This window comes from Tachyglossus aculeatus, chromosome 15 (assembly GCF_015852505.1).
Source record: "Tachyglossus aculeatus isolate mTacAcu1 chromosome 15, mTacAcu1.pri, whole genome shotgun sequence".
Lineage (NCBI taxonomy): Eukaryota > Metazoa > Chordata > Mammalia > Monotremata > Tachyglossidae > Tachyglossus > Tachyglossus aculeatus.
Window position 1 is genome coordinate 8,598,516 of NC_052080.1, and position 25,289 is coordinate 8,623,804.

The 25,289-nt window shown below is 42.4% G+C and overlaps 1 protein-coding gene across 3 annotated transcripts; it reads right to left on the reverse strand.

Annotated features, from left to right (window-relative positions):
• Nucleotides 1–423: 423 nt before the first annotated feature.
• MSL3 (MSL complex subunit 3) lies at nt 424–22,773 on the reverse strand. 3 transcript variants are annotated; one of them, XM_038757110.1, is made up of 13 exons: nt 22,553–22,773; nt 18,636–18,718; nt 18,200–18,295; nt 16,330–16,430; nt 13,841–13,929; nt 12,105–12,227; nt 11,421–11,581; nt 9,494–9,652; nt 8,628–8,890; nt 6,965–7,074; nt 5,204–5,303; nt 4,707–4,791; nt 424–925 (listed from the first exon to the last, which is right to left on the reverse strand). In XM_038757110.1, the coding sequence occupies exons 1-13, from the start codon at nt 22,652–22,654 to the stop codon at nt 826–828; spliced, it is 1,572 nt and encodes a 523-aa protein (XP_038613038.1). In that variant the 5' UTR covers nt 22,655–22,773; the 3' UTR covers nt 424–825. The 3 variants fall into 3 exon arrangements, with proteins under 3 accessions (XP_038613038.1, XP_038613039.1, XP_038613040.1); XM_038757111.1 differs by having other exon boundaries at nt 22,566–22,764; XM_038757112.1 differs by lacking the exons at nt 13,841–13,929; nt 18,636–18,718; nt 22,553–22,773.
• Nucleotides 22,774–25,289: the final 2,516 nt, after the last annotated feature.

Genomic DNA, 25,289 nt, shown 5'->3' on the forward strand with positions numbered 1-25,289 from the left:
CACAGTGAGAACTGAATAAATACTGTTATTACTAGCCTGCAGCAGCCCAGAAGTTGAGCAAACATGTCTCCAGCACTAGATATGGGCTGCAAGTAGCAGTTCTCCTTTCCCCAGGTGGGAAGGGAAGAAGGGAGAAAAAGAACGGGAAAGAGAGTTAGAGGGAGAGAAGGGAGTTGAAAAACCTGGGGTGATTCTGGGACTCCCACATTTTCAGTCAGAGGCACCTGTTACCTTTCATAAAGTCAAGTAGTTAAGACTTTTTAACCAAAAAAAAAAAATCTTCATACTACTAATATAGTTTTAGCTACCAAAACTACTCGGTAGCTAAAACAGTCTAATGATCCAACTTACTTTCCTCTAAAATTGGCTGACAAAATCATTTGTGGGTTCGAGGTGTAAAAAAAATCCACAGGACAGAGTTAGTCTTCTACAAAACAGAAGCGTGATATCAGTCTTATGTCTGATGCCACGGAGAAAACCCTCAACTTTTATTTTGGCTGAAACAGCCTCTATTATTTACATTTTTATTAAACATTTTACAACCAACACAGTTTCTCTCTTCCCATTAAAAAAAAAACAACCCTGCACGTCTTTGCATTATGCCAGCCCAAAGTTTTTTGTGGCACCTTGGTGAGATGTTTCCAAGCAACAATGGAGTCATTCAGAAAGTATCTCTACATCTCCAAAATACGAAATGGTCCATCTTGGCTGAAGGAATGAAGCTGACAGTTTCTACTTAAAAATTCTGTCATATCTTCAGTTTCAGGAGCCAAAGAGAAATATCATGGGGGTAAAGAAAGAGTTTTGACAATTCCATTACGAATTTTAGTAAATTGCCCGAGGATTCTTGGTACTATAGTAGGCCTCACATGCAGCAACATATGCCGATTCTGGGAAGAAATCATCGTGATATTCTGCTAAGAATCTGAAATAGAGAATAAAGAAAAGAAATCATAAAGAGATTTTTGTTTTAGACCACAGCTTTTATTTAAACATATGTTGACACACTCAGCCTAGACGGCATAAGTGATTAATCTTCCAAAACAGAACTTTAATCTGACATGGAGCAGGGAAGAGAGAGTATCCTCCAACATTAGATGCAACATTTGAAACATACAGAAGTTTCTCTTCCAGAAGCTCTGGAGGAGTTTTATGTCAGTTATCACCAAATGTAAAACCTTTTTTGAAAAAAAGAGAATCTGTCAAGAAGCCTGTCACCAATGCAATTATGTTCCTAAAGGCTAAATATAACCAAGAAAAACATTTTAGATTCCAACCTGCTCTACAGTCTACTGCCTTTGGTGGAAATTTTGCTATTAGTTGGGAGAGGAAAATGTACCTAATGACGACAGTGGAAAGACATTCTAAGGCCTTTTACATAGTCTGGAGAGTATTGGCCAAATCAATGGTATTTGAGTGCTTTTTGTGTGCAGAGCACTTTAATAAACGCTTAGGAGAGTACAATGAGAAGCAGCATGGCCTAGTGGAAATGATAATAATGATGACAATAATAATAACAGTACTTGTTAAGTGCACACTATATGCCAAGCACTGTTCTAAGCACTGGGGTAGATACAAGTTAACCAGGTTGGACACAGTCCTCGTCCCACATGGGGCTCACAGTCTTAATCCCCATTTTACAGATGAGGTAACTGAGGCCCAGAGAAGTTAAGTGACTTGGCCAAGGTCACCCAGCAGACAAGCAACGGAGCCGGGATTTGAACCCACATCCTTCTGACACCCAGGCCCGTGCTCTATTCCACTTGGCCATACTGATTCTCTATGAGCACAAGCCTGGGATTGTGATGATCTGGGTCTGAACCCCATCTTTGCCACTTGCTTTCTGCGTACCTTGGGCAGGTCACTTAACTTGCCTCAGTTTCCTCTGTTGTAAAATGGAGATTGAAAATTTGGTCTCCCTCTTCTCTAGACTTTGAGACCTACGGGGGACAGGGACTGTGTCCGACCTAATTAGCTTGTATCTACCCTAGCGCTCAGTTCAGTGCTTGTCAAATGGTATGTTCCTGACAGATACCATAAATATTATTATTACAGTACAGTTGGTAGACACATGTCCTGGCCACAAGGAGCTTACAATGTATGGGGGAAGTTGGGCATTAAAATAAATTTGATAGGGGAAATGGAAGAGAATAAGGATAGATACATAAGTGCTGTGGGGCTGACAGTAGGGTAGCCTGTATATATGTATGTACATATTTATTACTCTATTTATTTTACTTGTACGTATCTAATCTATTTATTTTATTAGTATGTTTGGTTTTGTTCTCTGTCTCCCCCTTTTAGACTGTGAGCCCACTGTTGGGTAGGGACTGTCTCTATATGTTGCCAACTTGTACTTCCCAACCGCTTAGTACAGTGTTCTGCACACAGTAAGCGCTCAATAAATACGATTGATTGATTGATTGATATGAAGTGCTTAAAGGAGAGCGATCCGGGCCACAGGTCTTTGCCATGGAGACTCAAGGTAGTGAGTTTGACACGCCTGGGCTAGAGCTTTCGGTGCACTTGCTTCTCGGAAAAATATCAAGATGATTTTTTCCTACTTTCACTGTGAACAAGCATTCTCCCAAAATACTTAGAACATTTAGAAACTAGCATGGTAAGCGCTCAACAAGACTGAATGAAACTAAATATTACCCAGGCAGCTTTAGCAACATTAAAATTACATGTTTTAAAATGGAAAAGATTGATTTTATTTCTATATAGTGAAACAGTCATCTCAATGGGGTTTTATGTTTGAGAAAAATTAAAAGCCAAAATAAGCTCAGGCCATAAAACTCCTTGGCTCTCACAAACCTAAATCCTATATGTGGCCAGCCATAAAATGAAAAAAGAGAAAAAAAAGAAAAATGGATCAATTTTTTTCCTCACTGGAAAATTCCAAAACAGCTAGTGAGAACCCCTAGTGGTTTCCTTCTCTAAAAAGATATTTATCAAAATTGATTCTGGAACTAAAACTGCAATTTGCCTCATTATATTAAACAGTGTATTATGGATAAATTTACGCCTGGTTGAGGTAAGCAGCCTCAGGATACTTCAAGACAACTTGCAACTGTATTCCAGTATTGCCTGAAGAATCCATAGTGAAAAATACATCAATGCAACTAAGTAGACAGATGAATCATTCTCAGGTCTGCCCCCTCAACTCCTTTTAATTTTTTTTTTTAATTTTAAATAAAGCCCAACAAGGAGAAACTTGATTTCAGTAACTTGAGTGTCTACACAAAATACAAAACTGAGCAGGTTACAGAGCTATAGAAAAGCTCATTCCTACTGCTGAGAACTATCTGTGCCAAATACTTTTAGGAAAAGGACTTTCAAAACATATCCTATGGCTACAATTTTAAGAGCAGATGGTGTCATTGTCTTAACACACCAGAAATCTGGAACAAATCCCACAATTGTGAGATAGTTATTTCTTCACATTCAGTTGATGCTATGATGCTATCACACTGCTATGATGCTGAGATGAATGTCATGAAGGTTACTATAAAAACATAGGTAAATGTTGGGTATGTGGGAGTCCTTTGCTCTGCATAAAATAAGTGCTTAATAAATACTTAAATAAAAAATAATAATAAAGAAATGAACTTAATAAGTTCCTCCCTCTAGACTGTGAGCCCGTTGTTGGCTAGGGACCGTCTCTATATATTGCCAGCTTGTATTTCCCAAGCAGTTAGTACAGTGCTCTGCACATAGTAAGCGCTCAATTAATATGACTGAATGAATGAATGAGATACACGTCTACCAACTTGCTTATATTTCTAGACTGTGAGCCCGCTGTTGGGTAGGGACTGTCTCTATGTGTTGCCAACTTGTACTTCCCAAGCGCTTAGTACAGTGCTCTGCACACAGTAAGCGCTCAATAAATATGATTGATTGATTGCAAAGCACTGCTTTTCGGAGCGACTATGGTAACATGGCCCATAAATTTCCTCCTCCATGGTGAATTGGGCCCTTTGGAAAAAGCATTAACTTCCTCAGGCCCCCCTCCCACTTTGTAAATGACTCTGCAATGTACTCCATCGACTCTCGTGCTCTCAAGAAGTCCCATCTCCTTCCAATGCATCTTACACTAGCCCGGGAACAACTATACTCCACATTAGAATCACAATAGTGATATGGTAATAATAATAATAATAATGGCATCTGTTAAAAACTGTGCCAAAAACTCTACTGAGCGCCGGGGTTGATGCAATGGAAACAAATCGGATACAATCCCTGACCTATCTGTACTTTATTCCCTTTTAACGGATGAAGTAACTGAGGACCAGAGGAAGTGATTTGCCCAAGCGTGGCAATCCTGAATAAGTGAAATCTCATATTCTATAAATTGCTTCAAATTCAATCTTTAGTTTGCTTACAGTTACTAAAACTGGATTCTTCTAATGGGATTTCTAATAAAAATAATTTGACCGAATACATTTAATACAATTCCTCAAATTAGGCTGCATGAAACTTCATCAGTTTTACTACTCTGTTAACAATATATTATCCCTGAGAATATTTACTACAGTATAGAATATGTTTAAGATAATGTGAATTTCCCAGACCACACCTGAAAGCCAAATTGTTTTAATAGTTCTATTCTATTCTAAGTACAGCAATCTGTAGTTAGTTAAAACCTACATCACAGAAAAAGCACTTTTAAAAACTTGATTATTATGTATGTTTTGGCAAGTTACCTCAGAAAGAGCTCAAAGTGCTTAACCAAAGCCTTTAGGTTCTTATCAGAAAAGCACATCTTCCCTAGGATCTCTGGAAGTTTCACTGGAGGAAAAAAAAAATACAATCAATAAAACAGAATACCTTTTTTTAAAGATTCAACGACAATGACCAATTCTTTACCCCTTCAAAAAGGAAGTGTGTACAATCTCCACTTGATATTTAAATTTTAAGGAGTATTATAAATGCTTGCAAAAATTTTCTCCCTTCTTTTTTGAACTTTTCCACTGTTTCACATTGCTGCTAATGGGCTCAGAAAATCATTAAGGATGATTAGAAATTTACATTCCAATTTTGAGGGTTATCAAAGGGATATTCCCCAGAGAGCTAAATTATGTTTTACCTGGGTTATTTTAATGTATAGAAGCTTCTCCAAATTAACAAAACTCATTAACAATTACATTTCAAATTTACAAAAATCACTTTCGAAAACATGTATGAGACTACGATTTCTTACCAAACATTCGCAGCAAATGTTGGGAACCATAGATGTAAGATGGAGGAGGAGGCTGATCACTGTGAGGATAATTCTCCGGCATGAGCTTCCATGACAATACCTGGAAAGAAATAGTTCCATTAAAAATATATTAATCTACTTATATAAATCAACAGCACTACAGCACATAAGTCACTTGAAAAAACAAATTTCCAATGCCCAAAAGACAGCCTATCTCCACAATGTTATTACAGTTTGGAATACCTCTGTGGGAAGTTCCTTCAAACAGGTGATTCTGCCAAATAAGTAATAATTGTTCATGATAATAATAGAAAACCTAACTACCTTGTATCTGCCCCAGTGCTTAGAACAGTGCTTGGCGCATAGTAAGCGCTAACAAATACCATTATTATTATTATGTCTACCTTCTCTACTGCGTGCTCTTTCTCAGTTTGGGGTCTTCTACTCTTCTGGCTCTACAGTCACTCTCTCAATGAGTACATCCACTAGCAGGTTTTCAGCTACCATTTTTGCAGCCTCTAATTTCACCAGCCCTGTCCTTTCATCTATATTAACATCTCTTACACTGCTTCCTAATCCAGGTCTCTTCAACTCAGTATTGTTGAATGTTCTGACATCCTGACACTATTTTGCTCAACACAAAAGCCTCTTTGGAGTCCTCTAACTGGAAGCCCAGCAGTAATATTTTGTGAGTAACGAAGATGTATCTTGTGGTTTCTTACAACAGTTTACTGTGTAAAGAAAGGTATTGTAATTAACTGCAAACTTTATGATGTTGAACAATGACTCCAACTGTCATGTCCATAGGCCCCGGAAGACCAAAACATTCATTGTACAGTGTTTCGCTTCCACTCATGGGGACCTAACTCTGAACGGTAAAGATGCTGGAGCTTTCTGTCAAGAACCAAGAAGGATGAAGTACGGGAAAAGCCGTAGTCCTTCAGGGCTGAGAACCTCAATGACGGAGCTGACTATAGTGTTTGCTCTTGCAAAGCACCCCTACACGCTCCTGGCCTTCCCACTTCTGATTGTTGCAAGGAATGTCTGGGAAGATGAGTCACTTTAGGAAGTAAGGCCAGGCTGGTAAATATTTTAAGCTGATCGTTGGATTAAAAATATAAATGTTTTGCAAAATTTAAATGTTGCCCAAGGACCCACATTTGATTGTAGACAAGGTCAAAACTCAGACTTTCTTCACGTTTTGAGGATCTCCAGTCATTTCAGAGCACTGAAAAAAATGCGTAAAAGCTAACAGGCACAACATTTAGATGCTTTATAACCATATACGTCTTTGGTTAACAACAGATAGCAAGGCTAGTTTTCTTTACTTCGTGAACTCCCACTAAAAAAATGGGAATGATTAGTTTTTAATACATTAATTCCCCGTTCCTCCACCATTAAAAGTGATAGGCAAAAACATTTTCGCTATCTACTTTTCCAAGCCTGAGCATATTACCTTACATAATTCAGCAACAAAGCGTGTATGTGAAATTCTGGCTTCCTGAGATTTTACCTCTGCAGGTAAATCTGAAGAAGTCATAAATCAGTGCTAAGAAGATAAAGTACTGTGATAATTTTATGTGAAACAACACTGCCACTCCTACTCAACAAATGTTTAGTGTTGTGCACTGCACCCAGCAGATGCTCAATAAAAGCTATGGTTTTTGCTTTGTCAGGTTTCTCAGGGGAAATAACAAAATGGAGAATTAAAAAAAAAAAGTTGTGATTACTGATGATCCAATGTGAGCTTTTTTTTTTTACCTCATTTAATTCATTGTTTCTTCTACCTTCAAAGCCAGCGAAGACTGTACTCCCTTCTTTGCTGGGTGTCAAAGTTATAGGTGATGATGACCCACTATGTACAGGAGTTTCTTCAAAGGAAGAAGAAAAAAAATCATGTAGGTTTCGCTCATGAAAACCAAGCTATGATCGATAAAATGTGAAGTTTACGTCAGTCACATGTTTAAAATCCATACCATCCAGCTTTTCCTGTGGCTACTCAGTTTATAAGTCTTACACACATTTGCTCAAATTTGCAGCAAATGCCAAAGGGGGAAATGCCAAAGTCCCTCCTAGTTAGTAACACTTCCTGAGGCTGCTATATTGCAGGGTGGCAAACGGAGGGAAGAAAATTTGCTCAAAGAACCCGGCCAAAACTTCTCCAACCTGCAGCACGCTAAGCCCACTTGCAGGGAAGCGGCAGAATACTTTTCTGAGCTCTTGTCTGTCATTTTCAGGGAGGAGGAAGACATTTAAGGGGGGTGGAGGGGAATTTGGCCAACATCCACAGCCAAGCCTTTGTGTTTTTTGTTCATGAGTCCAGATTTATGAAAGCTCTAATAGTTCTACTGAAATCACCATAGGGGACCTGGGATCACCTAGGTGTCCCTGTTGCCACAAACTGTCTGCAATGGAATGAAGAGCCTGGAAAGGGAAGAAGTCAAAGGAGAAGAAGGTCGAACGTGTCCCATTCCCAAATCTACCAATCAATCAATCAGTGTCAGCATTATGCCTGGCCTGAAACTCATGCTTCTTTAGACTGAGCCCAACTTGACTTCCACTGGTTAGGATCAGGGGGAAGGCGTCATAAGTGTTCAAGGGTCATTGCAATGTAGAAAGGAGTCACTGTAAGCTCAGAAAAATATCCTGAAAGATTGACTGCGAGAGGAGTTTTGGAAATTTAGCTAGAGTACACTGCTTAAATACTGAGTGGTTCGCTCAAAAATTGATCGATATTTAATTAATATCCACTATCATTAGACTTTATTTCAATTCCACCTTCTGCAATCCACAATCAAGGGGGTCATGGCATTAAGAATTGGGAAATGTAATTCTCAGTATAGACCTTCATCTGGTGCACAACTATTTAAACAGCTTCTTAAATCAAGCAATAGCATTTATTGAGCATTTACTGTGTGCAGAGCACTGTACTAAGTGCTGGAAGAGTACTATATAACAAAGTTGGAAGATATGTCCCCTGCCCACAAGGAGCTTACAGTCTAAGCTGCACATTTAAAGAGGTGCAGTTCATACTTTTGGTAATGTATAAGCCACCTATTGTTCACTATATTTTATAATATGAAATTTCACTTCGTCTTATTCTAACTCACTTCAGAATCGTGGCTATTTCATTTTGCAGGCATAGGTAGTCTGATATCTGCCTTCTCCTCCACTAGTCAAAAACTACACTACCTAAACCAGATAGATAATACCTTAAACTGGGCTCTGAGACAATGGGATCTCTGGAGAGAGTTAGGCACATCCACCAAAAATGAGAGAAAGAATTAAGACATGCATTCTAGGAATACCAAGCAAGAGAGACTAAACAAACCATTCAAATAATACAATTACTACAAAAAGCAGTTTTAACGTATGTTGTACTCCCATCTCCCCCCACCAAAAAAAAAAAGCTAACTACACCTACTCTTTTCCAGGTGCAAAAACAATTTGGGCATTGAAGCAGATGTGTCAAGATGCCGTCTCTTTGGCTGCGGAGAAGCACTACTTTCAGACAACCGGTCACAGTTAGATGTATGGCGGGTAGAACGCCTGAGGGATTGCAATAATTCAGGTTCAGCTTTTCGTCTTTTGGGTGTTGCTGGCTCTCCTGTAGTAGGCTGACTGTCTGTCGACTGCGGAGTTGGTGGATTCAGCAAAGGTGGGCTTGGTGATAGCTCTTCCTGACTCCTAGAAGAAAGGACTTGAATTTACTAAATACCATCTTTAGAGAGGGACCAAGAGAATAGCCTAACAGGAAACCATGTGGCTATTAATCTTCCACCCTATCAGGATTTACATTTCATTCATTCATTCAATCATCATCATCATCAATCGTATTTATTGAGCGCTTACTGTGCGCAGAGCACTGTACTAAGTGCTTGGGAAGCACAAGTCGGCAACATATAGAGACGGTCCCTACCCAACAACAGGCTATTTTGAAGTCACATTAGAAGTGACCGTGCAAATACTTGCAGATGACAACAGTCCCCGTATTTAAACAGTGCCTAATAAAAGGATAACTCTACACAGCATTTAAGTCTAAGTTTATAGCATGACGGCCAACTCTATTACACTGCACTCTCTCAAGAGCTCAATAAATACCACTGTCTGAAATCAAAACATAAAAGGGAAAAATACAAAGCTATTTAAAATTTTGTCAAGGAGTTTTAACATGCCGGATAAAGCAATCACTAAATGATGCAAAACTATCCAAAAGATTAAATGAATAATCTTCCTGATCGCTCCTACTGAACTAAAATGTCTAAAAATAAAGCTTAGAATACACCTTACCTGGTTGTATTGGCTGCGTTTTCTTTAATTGGGAGAAAAAATTTCGATGAAGTTACTTTCTTAAACTGTGCTTGTTCATACGGATAGAGCAAAATCAATGGAAGAGTGAAATCGAATGTAATCCTTAGGCCATCAACCATTTCCTTACACAACTCAACACTAGGAGAGAAAAGGGGAGGGAAAAAAAGAGCTTAAAAGAAGGATTATGTTTTAGAGGATGAAGCCTAAAGCTGGTCTCTTGTGGTTTCACAAAGCAATTACACATTATCTGGGAAAATGCAATCAAGGACCACAAAAATAAACTTGAATAGGATAATTCAAAATAATCTAAATCACTCTAGAGAAAATGAGGATGAAAGGTCTTGTGATATTTAAGAGAGATGTAGGTATCATTGAAAATTCCTGATTGTCTTTAATATTCATAGTTATTCCACTGTCAATCTTTCTAATTCTATTACTCCACATAAATTGTCATTCATTCAGTCGCATTTATTGAGGACTTGCTGTGTGCAGAGCACTGTATTAAATGCTTGGAAAGTACAATTCTGCAACAGAGAGAGATAATCCCTGACCACAACATGCTTACAGTCTAGAAGGCATGGCCTAGTGTCTAGAGCATGGGTTTGGGAGTCAGAGTCATGGGTTCTAATCCCAGCTCCACCACTGGTCTGCTGTGTGACCTTTGGCACGTCACTTCATTTCTCTGGGCCTCAGTTCCCTCATCTGTCAAATGGGAATTAAGTTTGTGAGCCCCGGCCGGGACAACCTGATTACCCATCCCAGCACTTGGAACAGTGCTTAGCATATAGTACGCGCATATGAATACCATAATTACACAAACTGTCCATCAGATCAACCTCCCAAAAGAACCTTCTATTTTATTTCTTTCGGAAACAAAGATGTTACCTAGTTAGAGTTCTGTCAGAGAAAAACAAAACAATTAAACTGATTGTGAGAATGTGTGTTCTCTAAAATCCAGAAGCTAATAACAATGGGTTCCAGTTCTGGTATATTTCTAATTTTCATCATGAGTGTCTACTCTTGATTTTTTCTAGTTTTTGAAAAACACAGCCTTATACAAAACTGGAGGAAGCATTTCAGGCTGCATCATGACCCAGCTACATTAGACATTGGGTACTTTTCTGACCTTATAGGCCTCTGTACATTTCTACATAAGAAAAAGCACCTTAGACAATAGCAGTCAATCCTCTGGTATTCTAGAAGGCAATCCAACTACTGTAAAATCCTTAGTAAAAATAAAAAGGACTGGATAAACAAGGTACAATGGAAACAGAAGCAAAGGTCAAGGAAACAGGGGTTCAGGTGGGTCATCTTTCCTAATGATAATAATTACAATAATCATTATAAAATCCTTCTTCCTCTGACAGACTGTGAGCCCTATGTGGGTCAGGAACTATATCCAATCTGATTTCCCTCTATCTACAATAGTGCTTAGATCAATACCTGACATATAGGAGCGCTTAACAAATACCGTTTAAAAGAAAAAGAGGGAAAAGTTATTTAATCCCCATTTTAGAGATGAGGAAACTGAGGCACAGAGAAGTCAAGTGACGTGCTCATGGTCACAAAGTAGGCAACTGATGGGGGAGATATCCACCGTATTTTAGAGCAGTCAAAAAATAAATTAGGATGTGGACAACAAGGTTATTCTAGGAAAAAGTACTACAGGAGTTCTGTTATAATAGAAGGTTTATACAATAAAAGTTTTGAAAATGCTTCCCTAATTTCTTGGGTGGATTTTTTTTTTCATAAAATTGGAAAAAAAAAGAAGGGGTGGAGATAAAGGTTGGAAAATAGACCCAGATTTCACAGAAAACAGGTGCAGGTACGGTACATTCCACCCGTTTTTCCTCCCTCTTTCTACCTTGTAACCAAGAGTCACCGACAGCCCTGCCCAACCACCTACTTCTTTTCTGGAGGGATGTAATGCACATTCATGTTGGCGTGTGGAGTCGTTTGATGGTGCCGAGATCTTTCGTTCGCTGAAAAAGCTGCATTAATGGCAAAATGTTTCACATATGACTCCAAGATGGTTATGATATTAGTCTGGCACGGCAACTTCACTAGCTATGAATGGAAAAAAAAAATAAAAATCAGTCAAGAATATTTACTGAGGGCTTATCAAGTGCAGAATACTGTACTAAGTGTTTGGGAAGGTACAACAGAATTAGTAGACAGGATGGCACCCTCAAGGAACTTACGATTCAGCGGGGGTACCAGAGGGAGCAATAAAGAATAAAAAGTGTATAATGGATTAGGGAGGGGAGGCATGTACCCACGTTCTTGGGGAGGTTGGCGGGGGGAAAGAGCGTATTGGTAAGTGATAAACAGGGAAGGTCTCCTGGACAAGGTAATACTCAATGTCCACATAAAACAATAAGATATTATTCTTTTTAGGCCATTTTTTTACAGTTCTGATTACGCCTAAATCATTTGCCCCGTGAGCACCACAACCCTAAAAAATTGTTTGCAAGTTACAGCAACCTTGCACGGAAAGGTATTTTTCTCATCCTCGTGCTATTATGCACCCTAAATGAACTGCAACAGCTGCATCAGGCAAAACGTACACACAGATCTATCCCTACCATACCCGTTTCCTCCGGTTAATGTAGTAGCAGTCTTCTTCAAGCTTCTTCTTCAGAATATCAGGGATTTCTATACTTATAGATCTTTCTTCCATGTCCCTTTTTGTGTGAAATTCTTGCTCTTCTTTCTAAAGTGTCACGAAATAATTTCCCATCAGTTACATTAGTCAGAGCCTTAACCGAGGTAGAGTGTAATATAGGAAAAAGAAGAAATTACCACTCGAATCTAGTTCATATTCCCCAAGCCATCAAACATATTCTAATAACACCCAACAAAGCCACATGAATGAACGTATTTCTAAGTGTTTGGGGTAGAAAAGATTACAATGAACTTCATGGAAATGCCCATTTGGTTAGAATATGCTCTGTTAATCAATTAATCATATTTATTGAGTGCTTACTGTGTGCAGGGCACTGCACTAAGCACTTGGCAGAGTACACTAGAAGTACAATTAACACAACTAATGCAATTCTGAAACTGAAAATTGATGACACGGTCAGTGGAATCAGATGCTCTTTTCTCTGCAGTGCTGCTTCTTTCATCCCAGAGAGGACTGGAACAAGACACATTCATTCATTCACTCACTCAATCGTATTTATTGAGCGCTTACTGTGTGCAGAGCACTGTACTGAGCGCTTGGGAAGTACAAAGCGGCAATCTCCTTAAGAAGGAAGTCATGCTGGAGTCTCTACTCTATCACTCCCTCTGAAGTTATAGGAATATCTGCTAAGTGCCAAACGGACTGACTGACAGTCATCAAGCTATATGCAAATACATAAAAAACATAAAATTAAGTTTTACGCCACTCAAGTCTTAATATTAGGACCTAGTTATGAGTGCTCTGATGAGAGGTCAAGAGAAAACACTATTCACTGCTTGGGCCAGTGAATCCTGAAAGGACACAATCTAATTCTTACTTAGGCACAGAATATTGCTTATTTCATTAGAGACAAAACTTCTTGAACCTACAGGAGAACTGGGAGTACAGAACAGGAGGCTGTGTCTGACTGGAAGAAAACATGAGACACTTCTGAAGTATAAACGAATTATCACTTCCATCAGATGGACACTCCCTACCACCACTTCAGGAAAGGAGTCCAGGAGCAATGACAGGGAAGGAGAGAGGGAGAAAGGCGAAGGAAGAAAATAGGGTGAAAGCAGTCTTCTCTTTCTTGCGTCAGAAAAGGTGGATGTACTCTCCCAAGGGCTTAGCACAGTGCTCTGCACACAGTGTTCAATAAATGCAAATGATGATGATGATGATGATGATGATGATAATGATGATGATGATTAGGCCTCATGCTCCTCACTGGCCAAAAGTTTGTTATTCTTACTTAACAAGATTTGGCCCATTCTCTACCGATTGGCAAAGTTTAAGCAAAGTTCAGAGTTCTCAATAAATTTGAAAGGGCAATAGAAAAGAGACTACTGGGTGATTTCCTGGATCCACAAGGAGATAGTCATTAACCATCTCAATCCAAATAGGGAGACAAAAAGGATGTTTTTAATTGTCAGGGACGATTGTGCAAAAATTTTGCATATGCTGAGAAAACATACTTAGGTATTGCTTAAACGGGCATAAAGAGCCATTAATATATTCCTGACATTGTAAAAGCAAGACTTTTGAAAAGTCTAGGTAAAATTTTACAATACAGTGTGGAAAAAAAAAAAGCTGAGGTGCAATTTCTTCATAGTGGAGAAATAAATTAACACACTACAGAAAAAATTTCCAAACAATACCATTTCTGTCTTCTCTTCGATGTCACTTTCTTCACTTCTTATTTCCTCATCTGTCTCTTCACTACTGTCTTCTGAAGAGCTGCTTATAGCTACATATTTGTATACATTTTAAAAAATTGGTTAGGTCTTTTGACATTTCAATCCTTCAGTTCTCTGATTAAATCATCACTTGGTTAAAAGGGGAGATGGAGAAACTTTACATGGATATTAATATTGTTATATTACAGCTCTATTAAAATTTCTTCCTGAAATGGTTGTTAAAAAATAGTTGTTAAAAAACCTACAGAAATACATAAAAACACAATGATATCACCCAATGTTTCTTAGTATTTTGGGGTTTTTTTCTTTAGTAACATTCAGGAACACACGGAGCCATGGCAGCCTTCTACCTGACTGGAGGTTGGAGGGGAAGATTAAAACCTCAGATAGTCTGTGATAAAACAGGCAGTGTTACAGGGAAGGGTAATGGGAGAGAGAAAGGACTTGATTTCATATATTTTGTGTTGCATTTTTTTTTCCCACCTTACCATACGAAGCTTCTTGAGGGCAGGGACTTTGCCTTATACTTTCCTTCCGTGGTGTCGCAACCAGCATATTTTACGAAGGAGACGCTACGTAAATTCTATTTTTACCTGGCTGAGTAAATTCTGAGTTTGTTAAGATGATGAAACACAGTTCTGCGTATTTTAATTCTTCCATTCGCTGTACTACTAGCATATGCGCTTTTGGGAGCGTCTATGGGCCTCAACAGCAGAGTAAAATAATAAGCATCTGAAATACGGGCTACCTAAACATACACAAAGAGCTGAAAGGATATTAACTGGCAAACATTCCCCTTTAACACCAAATTCTTAGTAGTTTCTTAATGACAAATTTATCATACTCATCCAAATACCTCATACGCCTGTATAAGGCTCATACTGCTGCATAACAGTTAAGGAAGAAAAATAAAGTGTTCCTAAAAGTCAATAAAATCTACTCAAATCAGGTAATGAGATTAAGCAGAAGCAGTACGGTGTAGTGAATAGAGCAAGGGTTTGGGAGTCAGAGGATCATGGGTTCTAATGCTGGCTCTGCCACTTGTCTTCTCTGTGACCTTGGACAAGTCACTTCACTGGGCCTCAGTTACCTCATCTGCAAAATTCATTCAATCATTCAATTGTATTTATAAAATGGGGATTGAGACTGTAAACCCCATGTGGGACAGGGACTGTGTCCAACCCGATTTGCTTTTATCCACCGCAGCACTTAATACAGTGCCCGGCACATAGTAAGCGCTTAACAAATATCACAATTATTGTTATTATTGTTAAGGGCCAATATTTTATTTAATGATCCAGACGGACAAAGACCTATCTCCACACAGGATTTTGGGTTGGCAATGGTCTCTCTGGGCCATTCTTGGAATATTAGCCTTCACTTTCAAAAGAAAAAAAAATTAAAGTGAAAGTGGTATTGAAATAAATGGAATTAGATCGTTTTAAACTTTTCCTTTTCTAGTAGTCCATGAATTCCACAGTGACCAAATCCACTTCTGTCAAACTTAACCTGCTCGAACAATTTACTTCATTCTAAGACTGGCGGTGGGGAGATGGATCGGGAAGATGTTAGAGGATCGTTCTGACTCCATTCCCTACTTATTCCTCCCTTGAGCCCTACTGAGATTTAACGGCAACGTGGATACTTGTCACCCCGAGCCAAGTCAAATTGGCCACTGCCTACCGGCAAAACCGTATCAAACAAGCAGAGGGACAGATGACAGGAGATGCAAGAGGGAAGACACCAACCGGCATGAAGACCTTCAAGTGGCTGAAATCACTCTGACCTTTTTTCCCCAAATCCCATCCAGGAAACAGGAGCTAAGTGCCACTCAGGGAGGGCACCACCCCCTGTAAGCTTGCATTTGTGATGTGCCTCCCGCTCTGCCTCTGTGAAGCGCCCACTTTGCCCTGATGGGTCTATGATCCAGTTCTGCTGAACAAGCAGCAGGGCCTAGTGGATAAAGCACAGGCCTGGGAGCCAAAAGGACCTGGGTTCTAATCCCAACTTCACCACGTGTCTGCTGTGTGACCTTGGGCAAGTCAGTTCGCTTTTCTGTGCCTTGGTTACCTCATCTGTAAAATGGGGATTGATAATGATAATAATAACAACTGCGGTATTTAAGCGCTTACTGTGTGCCAGACTCTGTACTAAGAGCTGGGTGGATACAGGGAAATTGGGTAGGACACAGTCCCTGTCCCACAAGGGGCTCAGTCTTAATCCCTATGAGTAAGGCTCATAAGGATCCCTATCACTGTGAGCCCCATGTGGGACAGGGATTGTGTCCAACCTGATTAGCTCCCATCTCCCCCAGCCCTTATAACAGTGCTTGACACACAGTAAACACTTAAATGCCATCATTATTGTTATGTAACTGAGCTGAGCCACCCACTTCCAGCCTGTAAGAACCTCCTACAAAGAAGGCCCATGCACAATGATAATCAACTCACAATTTTCTTCATTTTCATCTTTTCCCTCGGTAGGAAGGCTTTTCAGCACAGAGTCTACACCGGGCAACCTGCAGCGTCTCTTCTTCCTTCCTTTTCTTCTCCTGATGAGATAAATTCAAATGCAAAGGCTAATGCACGTTTGCCTATGTACTTGTGTCTTTACTAGCCAAGCGCTTTGCCTTTTCACCCAAACCCCACAGCCCTTGTGTACACAGCGCTCTGTAATCTATTTTCACATCTGGGTCCCCACTAGCCCGTGAGTTCCCTGTGGGCAAAGGTCATGTCTACCAACTCAATTGTACTGTTCTCTCCCAGGTATTTGGGGGAATGCTCGGCACAAGTGTTCAAATCCCACTGAATGAATGAATATGCTCAATATGATCCTGCAGGAGGTGACATATAGTCCACAATAATGGAAAAGTCTTTGCTAATAGCTGTAATACACTGTATCAAGTGCTCGGAAAAATCCACCCTTTCCTCTCCAGCCAAACTGCTAGTATGCTGATCTGAGTGCTTAGCATATCCCACCTTGACCACTGCATCAGCCTTCTTGCTACTCTCCCTATCTCTCCCCACTCCAGACCATACTTCCCCTCTTCTTCCCCAATCATAAAACCCCCCGAAAAACTCAGTCCATGTCTTCCCAGTCCTCGAGGCCCTCTCAGTGACTGCCTATCCACCTCCATACCCAGAAACTTCTTCCCATTGACTTTAGAGCACCTTGCCCCCTCCCCAATCTTACCTTGCTGATTTCCTACAACTCAGCGCGCTTATTTCGCTTATTACCACTCTCCTCTATCTCCTCACGGACTCCTTGCCTTTGTCCTCCCTCCTCGTTTCACAGCAATCAATCAATCAATCAATCGTATTTATTGAGCGCTTACTATGTGCAGAGCACCGTACTAAGCGCTTGGGAAGTACAAATTGGCAAGACATAGAGACAGTCCCTACCCAACAGTGGGCTCACAGTCTATAAGGGGGAGACAGAGAACAGAACCAAACATACCAACAAAATAAAATAAATAGGATAGAAATGTACAAGTAAAATAAATAAATAAGTAAATAGAGTAATAAATATGTACAACCATATATACATATATACAGGTGCTGTGGGGAAGGGAAGGAGGTAAGTTGGGGATAAACAGCAGATAAACCTCCCCCCCCACCACCTTCAAAACATTATTAAAATCACACCTCCTCCAAGAGGTCTTCCCCCACTCTTGGATTTGTACCCTGCAAGCACCTGATAACAATACTGATGGTTTTTGTTAAGTTCTATGTGCCAAGCACTATTCTAAGCGCTGCATATTCCCCCCACCCTCAATACTCAAAAACTCGAATACTCCTTCTAGACTGTGAGCCCACTGTTGGGTAGGGACTGTCTCTATATGTTGCCTTGTACTTCCCAAGCGCTTAGTACAGTGCTCTGCACACAGTAAGCACTCGATAAATACGATTGATTGATTGAAAACATATCCGTAATTGATGTTAACATCCATCTCCCTCTCTAGACTGTAACCTCCTTGTGGGCAGGGAACATTATTTTTTTAACCAACTCTGCTGCACTGTACTCTCCCAAGCACTCAGTCAATTTCACTGACTGCCTCATTTGGAAAGATAAATAGGGACGTTCAGGAAAATCACCAGTGACCATATCAGTATTTGGATACTTTACACACACTCTGAATATTTCAGCAATTAATCAAGGCTAAGAAATTTCTATTCTGTGCTTCAATCCACCAAAAATGATGTTTCTACCGCACCAAATTTATAACTCTGTGTTCAGCTTTTAGCAACACCCAATTCCCAGAAAATGCTTTTTTTTTTTTTAAACAAAATTTGAACTGTGACCCGATTGGGGTATCCTTACATGCGAGCTACAGCTTTTCTTGCCAATTTACGTTGTAATCTACGATTTTCGTCTGTGTCTCGAAGCACATGATCCTCAGCGGCCCACCGGTCCCAGCTAAAAAAAAAAAAGGGGGGGGGGATTTTTTTTTAAAAAAAGATAAATACCAAGGTAAATACTCCCTAAAGGGTGGCCTGCACCTGACTGATTTTCCTATTCACAGTATAAAGTAGTTTTCATCGCTGAAATGCCCACAAATCGCGACTGAACAATGAAACACGGCTAAAGAAAAAGAAAGCGGCTCCTTATAGCAGGCGGGGGAGCAAAACGGAAAGCATTCCGAGTACTTAAAAAAAAAAAAGGCCTTTCTGAGACTGACGTTGAAAACATGCGATGGCTTTCGATTGACCGTTGCCGCCAGACGTTTTGGAAAACAGACGGCAAAACGCACGCTCACCTCCTGTTCCAACCATTAAAATGGATCAGATACTCTGGAATCTTTCTGCCCCTCTCATCTTTTCCAACAACAACGTCGACGACCTGAAAGGAGGAAGGGGGGGGAAAAAAACCCGAATTAGGTGATTGGCATTAGCCGGACAGAAGCCTGGGGTGGCAGGCGCAAGTGACCCCTTCGGGAGAGGGGGGATTCTCCCTGTTTTCCTGTCCTGTATCCCGGGGGTGGCGGGCACCTCCAGGCTGGGATTTTTCCTGCCTTGTGTAAGCAGTGCAGTGGGAAGGCTCCGCCTCGTGCACGGTGATTGGCTTGAGTCGGGAAAATCGTCCGTGGCCACTGGCTGCGGGCTCCATCAGTAAGGGGGCTAGGCCAGGCTTGGGAGACGTCATTCCCAGGGCGGGGAGCCCGGATCCCGCCTTAAGGCCCCTTTTCCCAATCCTCATTTGTGGCCCCTGAGCCCGTTGTTGGGGAGGGGCCGTCTCCCTGTGTGGCCCATTTGTCAATCAATCAATCAATCGTATTTATTGAGCACTGTCCTTCCCAAGCTCTCTGCACACAGAGCCCCTTCCTTCCTCTGCCCCTCGCCATCCCCCCCATCTTACCTCCTTCCCTTCCCCACAGCACCTGTATATATGTTTGTACATATTTATTACTCTATTTATTTTACTTGTACATATCTATTCTATTTATTTTATTTTGTTAGCATGTTTGGTTTCGTGCTCTGTCTCCCCCTTCTAGACTGTGAGCCCACTGTCGGGTAGGGACTGTCTCTATGTGTTGCCAATTTGTACTTCCCAAGCGCTTAGTCCAGTGCTCTGCACATAGCGCTCAATAAATACGATTGATGATGATGAGGAAGCGCGCAATAAACCCGACTGAATAAAGGAATGAATGAATGACTCAGACTGTGAGCCCCGGGGGGGGGAACCCCATGTAATCAATCAATCAATCAGTATTTATTGAGCGCTTACTGTGTGCAGAGCATTGTACTAAGCGCTTGGGAAGTCCAAGTTGGCAACATATAGAGACAGTCCCTACCCAACAGTGGGCTCATTCATTCAGTCGTATTGATTGAGCGCTTACTGGGGGCAGAGCACTGGACTGAGCACTTGTATCCCCCCTGCGCTTAGAACAGTGCTTGGCACATAGTAGGCCCTTAACAAATAATTACCATTATTAATCAATCGTATTTATTAAGCGCTTACTGTGTGCAGAGCACTGTACTAAGCGCTTGGGAAGTCCAAGTTGGCAACATATAGAGACAGTCCCTACCCAACAGTGGGCTCATTCATTCATTCATTCATTCAGTCGTATTGATTGAGCACTTACGGGGGGCAGAGCACTGGACTAAGCGCTTGTATCCCCCCTGCGCTTAGAACAGTGCTTGGCACATAGTAGGCCCTTAACAAATAATTACCATTATTAATCAATCGTATTTATTAAGCGCTTACTGTGTGCACAGCACTGTACTAAGCGCTTGGGAAGTCCAAGTTGGCAACATATAGAGACAGTCCCTACCCAACAGTGGGCTCATTCATTCATTCATTCATTCAGTCGTATTGATTGAGCACTTACGGGGGGCAGAGCACTGGACTAAGCGCTTGTATCCCCCCTGCGCTTAGAACAGTGCTTGGCACATAGTAGGCCCTTAACAAATAATTACCATTATTAATCAATCGTATTTATTAAGCGCTTACTGTGTGCACAGCACTGTACTAAGCGCTTGGGAAGTCCAAGTTGGCAACATATAGAGACAGTCCCTACCCAACGGTGGGCTCATTCATTCATTCAATCGTATTGATTGAGCGCTTACTAGGGGCAGAGCACTGGACTAAGCGCTTGTATCCCCCCTGCGCTTAGAACAGTGCTTGGCACATAATAGGCGCTTAACAAATAACTCCCATTATTAATCAATCGACCAATCAATCGTATTTATTGAGCAATTACTGTGGGCAGAGCACTGTACTAAGCGCTTGGGAAGTACAAGTTGGCAACATATAGAGACAGTCCCTGCCCAACAGTGGGCTCACAGTCTAAAAGGGGGAAACAGAGAACAAAACCAATCAATCGATCAATCAATCGTATTTATTGCGCGCTTACTGGGGGCAGAGCACTGGACTAAGCGCTTGGGAAGCCCAAGTTGGCAACATCTAGAGACAGTCCCTACCAACTGTGGGCTCACAGTCTAAAAGAGGGAGACAGAGAACAAAACCAAACATACTAACACAATAAAATAAATAGAATAGATATGTCCAAGTAAAATAAATAGAGTAATAAATATGTACAAACATATATACATATATACAGGTGCTGTGGGGAAGAGGTTATGGGTTCAAATCCCGCCTCGGCCACTTGTCAGCTGTGTGACTTTGGGCCAGTCACTTCAACAATCAATCAATCGTATTTATTGAGCGCTTACTCTGTGCAGAGCACTGTACTAAGCGCTTGGGAAGTACAAATCAGCAACATCTAGAGACAGTCCCTATCCAACAGTGGGCTCACAGTCTAAAAGGGGGAGACGGAGAACAAAACCAACTTCACTTCTCTGGGCCTCAGTCGCCTCATCTGGAAAATGGGGATTAATACTGTGAGCCCCCCATGGGACAACCTGATCACCTTGTAACCTCCCCAGCGCTTAGAACAGTGCTTTGCAGATAGTAAGCGCTTAATAAATGCCATCATTATTATTATTATTATTATTATTATTATTCTCTGTGCCTCAGTCACCTCATCTGGAAAATGGGGATTAAAACTGTGAGCCCCCCCGTGGGACAACCTGATCACCTTGTAACCTCCCCAGGGCTTAGAACAGTGCTTTGCACATAGTAAGCGCTTAATAAATGCCATCATTATTATTATTATTATTATTATTCTCTGTGCCTCAGTCACCTCATCTGGAAAATGGGGATGAATACTGTGAGCCCCCCATGGGACAACCTGATCACCTTGTAACCTCCCCAGCGCTTAGAACAGCGCTTTGCACATAGTAAGCGCTTAATAAATGCCATCATCATTATTATTATTCTTATTCTCTGTGCCTCAGTCACCTCATCTGGAAAATGGGGATTAAAACTGTGAGCCCCCTGTGGGCCAACCTGATCACCTTGTAACCTCCCCAGCGCTTAGAACAGTGCTTTGCAGATAGTAAGCGCTTAATAAATGCCATTATTATTATTATTATTATTATTATTATTATTATTATTCTCTGTGCCTCAGTCACCTCAACTGGAAAATGGGGATTAAAACTGTGAGCCCCCTGTGGGCCAACCTGATCACCTTGTAACCTCCCCAGCGCTTAGAACAGTGCTTTGCACATAGTAAGCGCTTAATAAATGCCATCATTATTATTATTATTATTCTCTGTGCCTCAGTCACCTCATCTGTAAAATGGGGATGAAAACTGTGGGCCCCCCCCATGGGACAACCTGATCACCTTGTAACTTCCCCAGCGCTTAGAACAGTGCTTTGCACGTAGTAAGCGCTTAACAAATACCAAAATTTATTTTTATTTTTATTTTTTAAGGAAGAGAAGAGTGAGGGAGGCGGAGCCTGAGGGAACGTCGCTAGGCAACGGGGAGGGGGAGGGAGAAACCGCCAACTTGTTGACGGAAACGCGGTGCGGGCGCGCGGACTCCTGCGTCAGGGCGCGCGCGCGCGCGAGAGAGACGGCCCTACTGCGCGTGCGCGCGCGGAGAAAGAGGAAGAGCGCGCGCCCGCGCGCGAGACGGCCCTACTGCGCGCACGCGCGCAGAAAGAGGAAGAGCGCGCGCGCGAGACGCCCCTGCTGCGCGCACGCGCGCTGTCTCTCGCTGTCCTCCGCCCGGGGGAGGCGAAGAAGCAGCGCATCCCCCGACGCCCACCCAAGTTTCCCCCCCCCCCCCGCCCATCCCCAGCCCCCGTTTCGCCCCGCGCGGCGGCACCTTGGCATCGTACAGGACTCGCGCCTTGGTGGGGTCAGGCTCGAAGCACAGCACTTTCTCCCCCGAGCGGAATTTAAATTTCATCCCCCCGCGCGAGCTCATCTGCTCATCGCGGCGGAGGGAGAGGATCCGGGGACGGGACGCGCGCGCCCGCTTCGAGGGGACCACGACGGGTCCCGGCTCCTGAGCATGCGCGGACGAGGGGACGGAGGGGCGTGCCCGCGGGCAGGTGGCGGCCGTGCCCACGCGAGAACACGCACCGGGGCGCGCGCTTTTCAAGGGGACGGCGACGGGTCCCGGCTACTGGGCATGCGCGGCTCCTCGATCGACGGGGCGGGGGGGGCGGGCGCGACCTCGTGCAGGTGTTGGCTGTGCCCACGCGAGAACACGGAGCGAGAGGCGCGCGCGCGCTTCGAAGGGACCACGACGGGTCCCGGCTACTGCGCATGCGCGCCCCCCCCCCCCCCCCCCCGACGGGGCATGTCCTCGTGCAGGTGTTGGCTGTGACCCCGCGAGAACACGGAGCGGGAGGCGCGCGCGCACTCTCTGAGGGGACCACGACGGGTCCCGGCTACTGAGCATGCGCGGCTCCCCGGCCTATTCAGTCGAAGGGATGGGGGGGGCGTGTCAATCAATCAATAAATCAATCAATCAATCAGTCGTATTTATTGAGAGCTTACTAAGCGCTTGGGAAGTCCAAGATGGCAACATATACAGTCCCTACCCAACAGTGGGCTCACAGTCTACAAGGGGGAGGCAGACAAAACCAAACATATTAACAAAATAAATAGAATAGATATGTACAAGTAAAATAAATGTCCCTGGGGTTCCCCTCTGTGGACTGGACAGGAATGTAATCATTACAATGTGAGGGGAAAAAAAGCAGCCCAACTCGCAGATAATAATAATAATAATAAAAATTGTGCAACATGGGACAACCTGATAACCTTGTATCCCCCCAGCGCTTAGAACAATGCTTTGCACATAGTAAGCACTTAATAAATTCCATCATTATTATTATTATTATTATTATTATTATTCTCTGTGCCCTTATGCCCTTGTTAAGCAATGGGATAGATACAAAATAATCAGGGCCCACACGGGGCTCACAGTCTAAGTAGGAGCAGCGCTTACTGTGTGCTGAGCACTGTACTAAGCGCTCGGGAAGTACAAGTTGGCAACGTATAGAGACGGCCCCTACCCAACAGTGGGCTCACAGTCTAGAAGTGGGGGGGACAGAGAACGAAACCAAACATCTTAACAAAATAAAATAAATAGAATAGATATGTACAAGTAAAATAAATAAATAGAGTATTCAATCAATCGTATTTATTGAGTGCTTACTGTGTGCAGAGCACTGTACTAAGCGCTTGGGAAGTACAAGTTGGCAATATATAGAGACAGTCCCTACCCTACAGTGGGCTCACAGTCTAGAAGGGGGGGACAGAGAACAAAACCAAACATATTAACAAAATAAAATAAATAGAATAGATATGTACAAGTGAAATAGAGTAATCAATCAATCAATCAATCGTACTTATTGAGCGCTTACTGTGTGCAGAGCACTGTACTAAGCGTTTGGGAAGTACAAGTTGGCAACATATAGAGACAGTCCCTACCCAACAGTGGGCTCACAGTCTAGAAGGGGGGGACAGAGAACGAAACCAAACATACTAACAAAATAAAAATAAATGGAATAGATATGTACAAGTAAAATAAATAGAGTAATCATCATCATCATCAATCGTATTTATTGAGCGCTTACTATGTGCAGAGCACTGTACTAAGCGCTTGGGAACATTTGGAGACAGTCCCTACCCAACAGTGGGCTCACAGTCTAAAAGGGGGAGACAGAGAACAAAACCAAACATACTAACAAAATAAAATAAATGGAATAGATATGTACAAATAAAATGAATAAATAAATAGAGTAATAAATATGTACAAACATATATACATATATACAGGTGCTGTGGGGAAGGGAAGGAGGTAAGATGGGGGATGGAGAGGGGGACGAGGGGGAGAGGAAGGAAGGGGCTCAGTCTGGGAAGGCCTCCTGGAGGAGGTGAGCTCTCAGGAGGGCCTTGAAGGGAGGACGAGAGCTGGTTTGGCGGATGGGCAGAGGGGGGGCATTCCAGGCCCGGGGGATGACGTGGGCCGGGGGTCGATGGCGGGACAGGCGAGAGCGAGGTACGGTGAGGAGATTAGCGGCGGAGGAGCGGAGGGTGCGGGCTGGGCTGGAGAAGGAGAGAAGGGAGGTGAGTAATAAATATGTACAGACATATATACATATATACAGGTGCTGTGGGGAAGGGAAGGAGGTAAGATGGGGGGATGGAGAGGGGGACGAGGGGGGAGAGGAAGGAAGGGGCTCATTCTGGGAAGGCCTCCTGGAGGAGGTGAACTCTCAGTAGGGCCTTGAAGGGAGGAAGAGAGCGAGCTTGGCGGATGGGCAGAGGGAAGTACAAGTTGGCAACATATAGAGACAGTCCCTACCCAACAGTGGGCTCACAGTCTAGAAGGGGGAGACAGAGAACAAAACCAAACATATTAACCAAATAAAATAAATAGGAGAGATACGTACAAGTAAAATCAATAGTGTAATAAATATGTACAAACATATACATATATACAGGTGCTGTGGGGAAGGGAAGGAGGTAAGATGGGGGAGGGAGAGGGGGACGAGGGGCAGAGGAAGGGGGGGGGCTCAGTCTGGGAAGGCCTCCTGGAGGAGGTG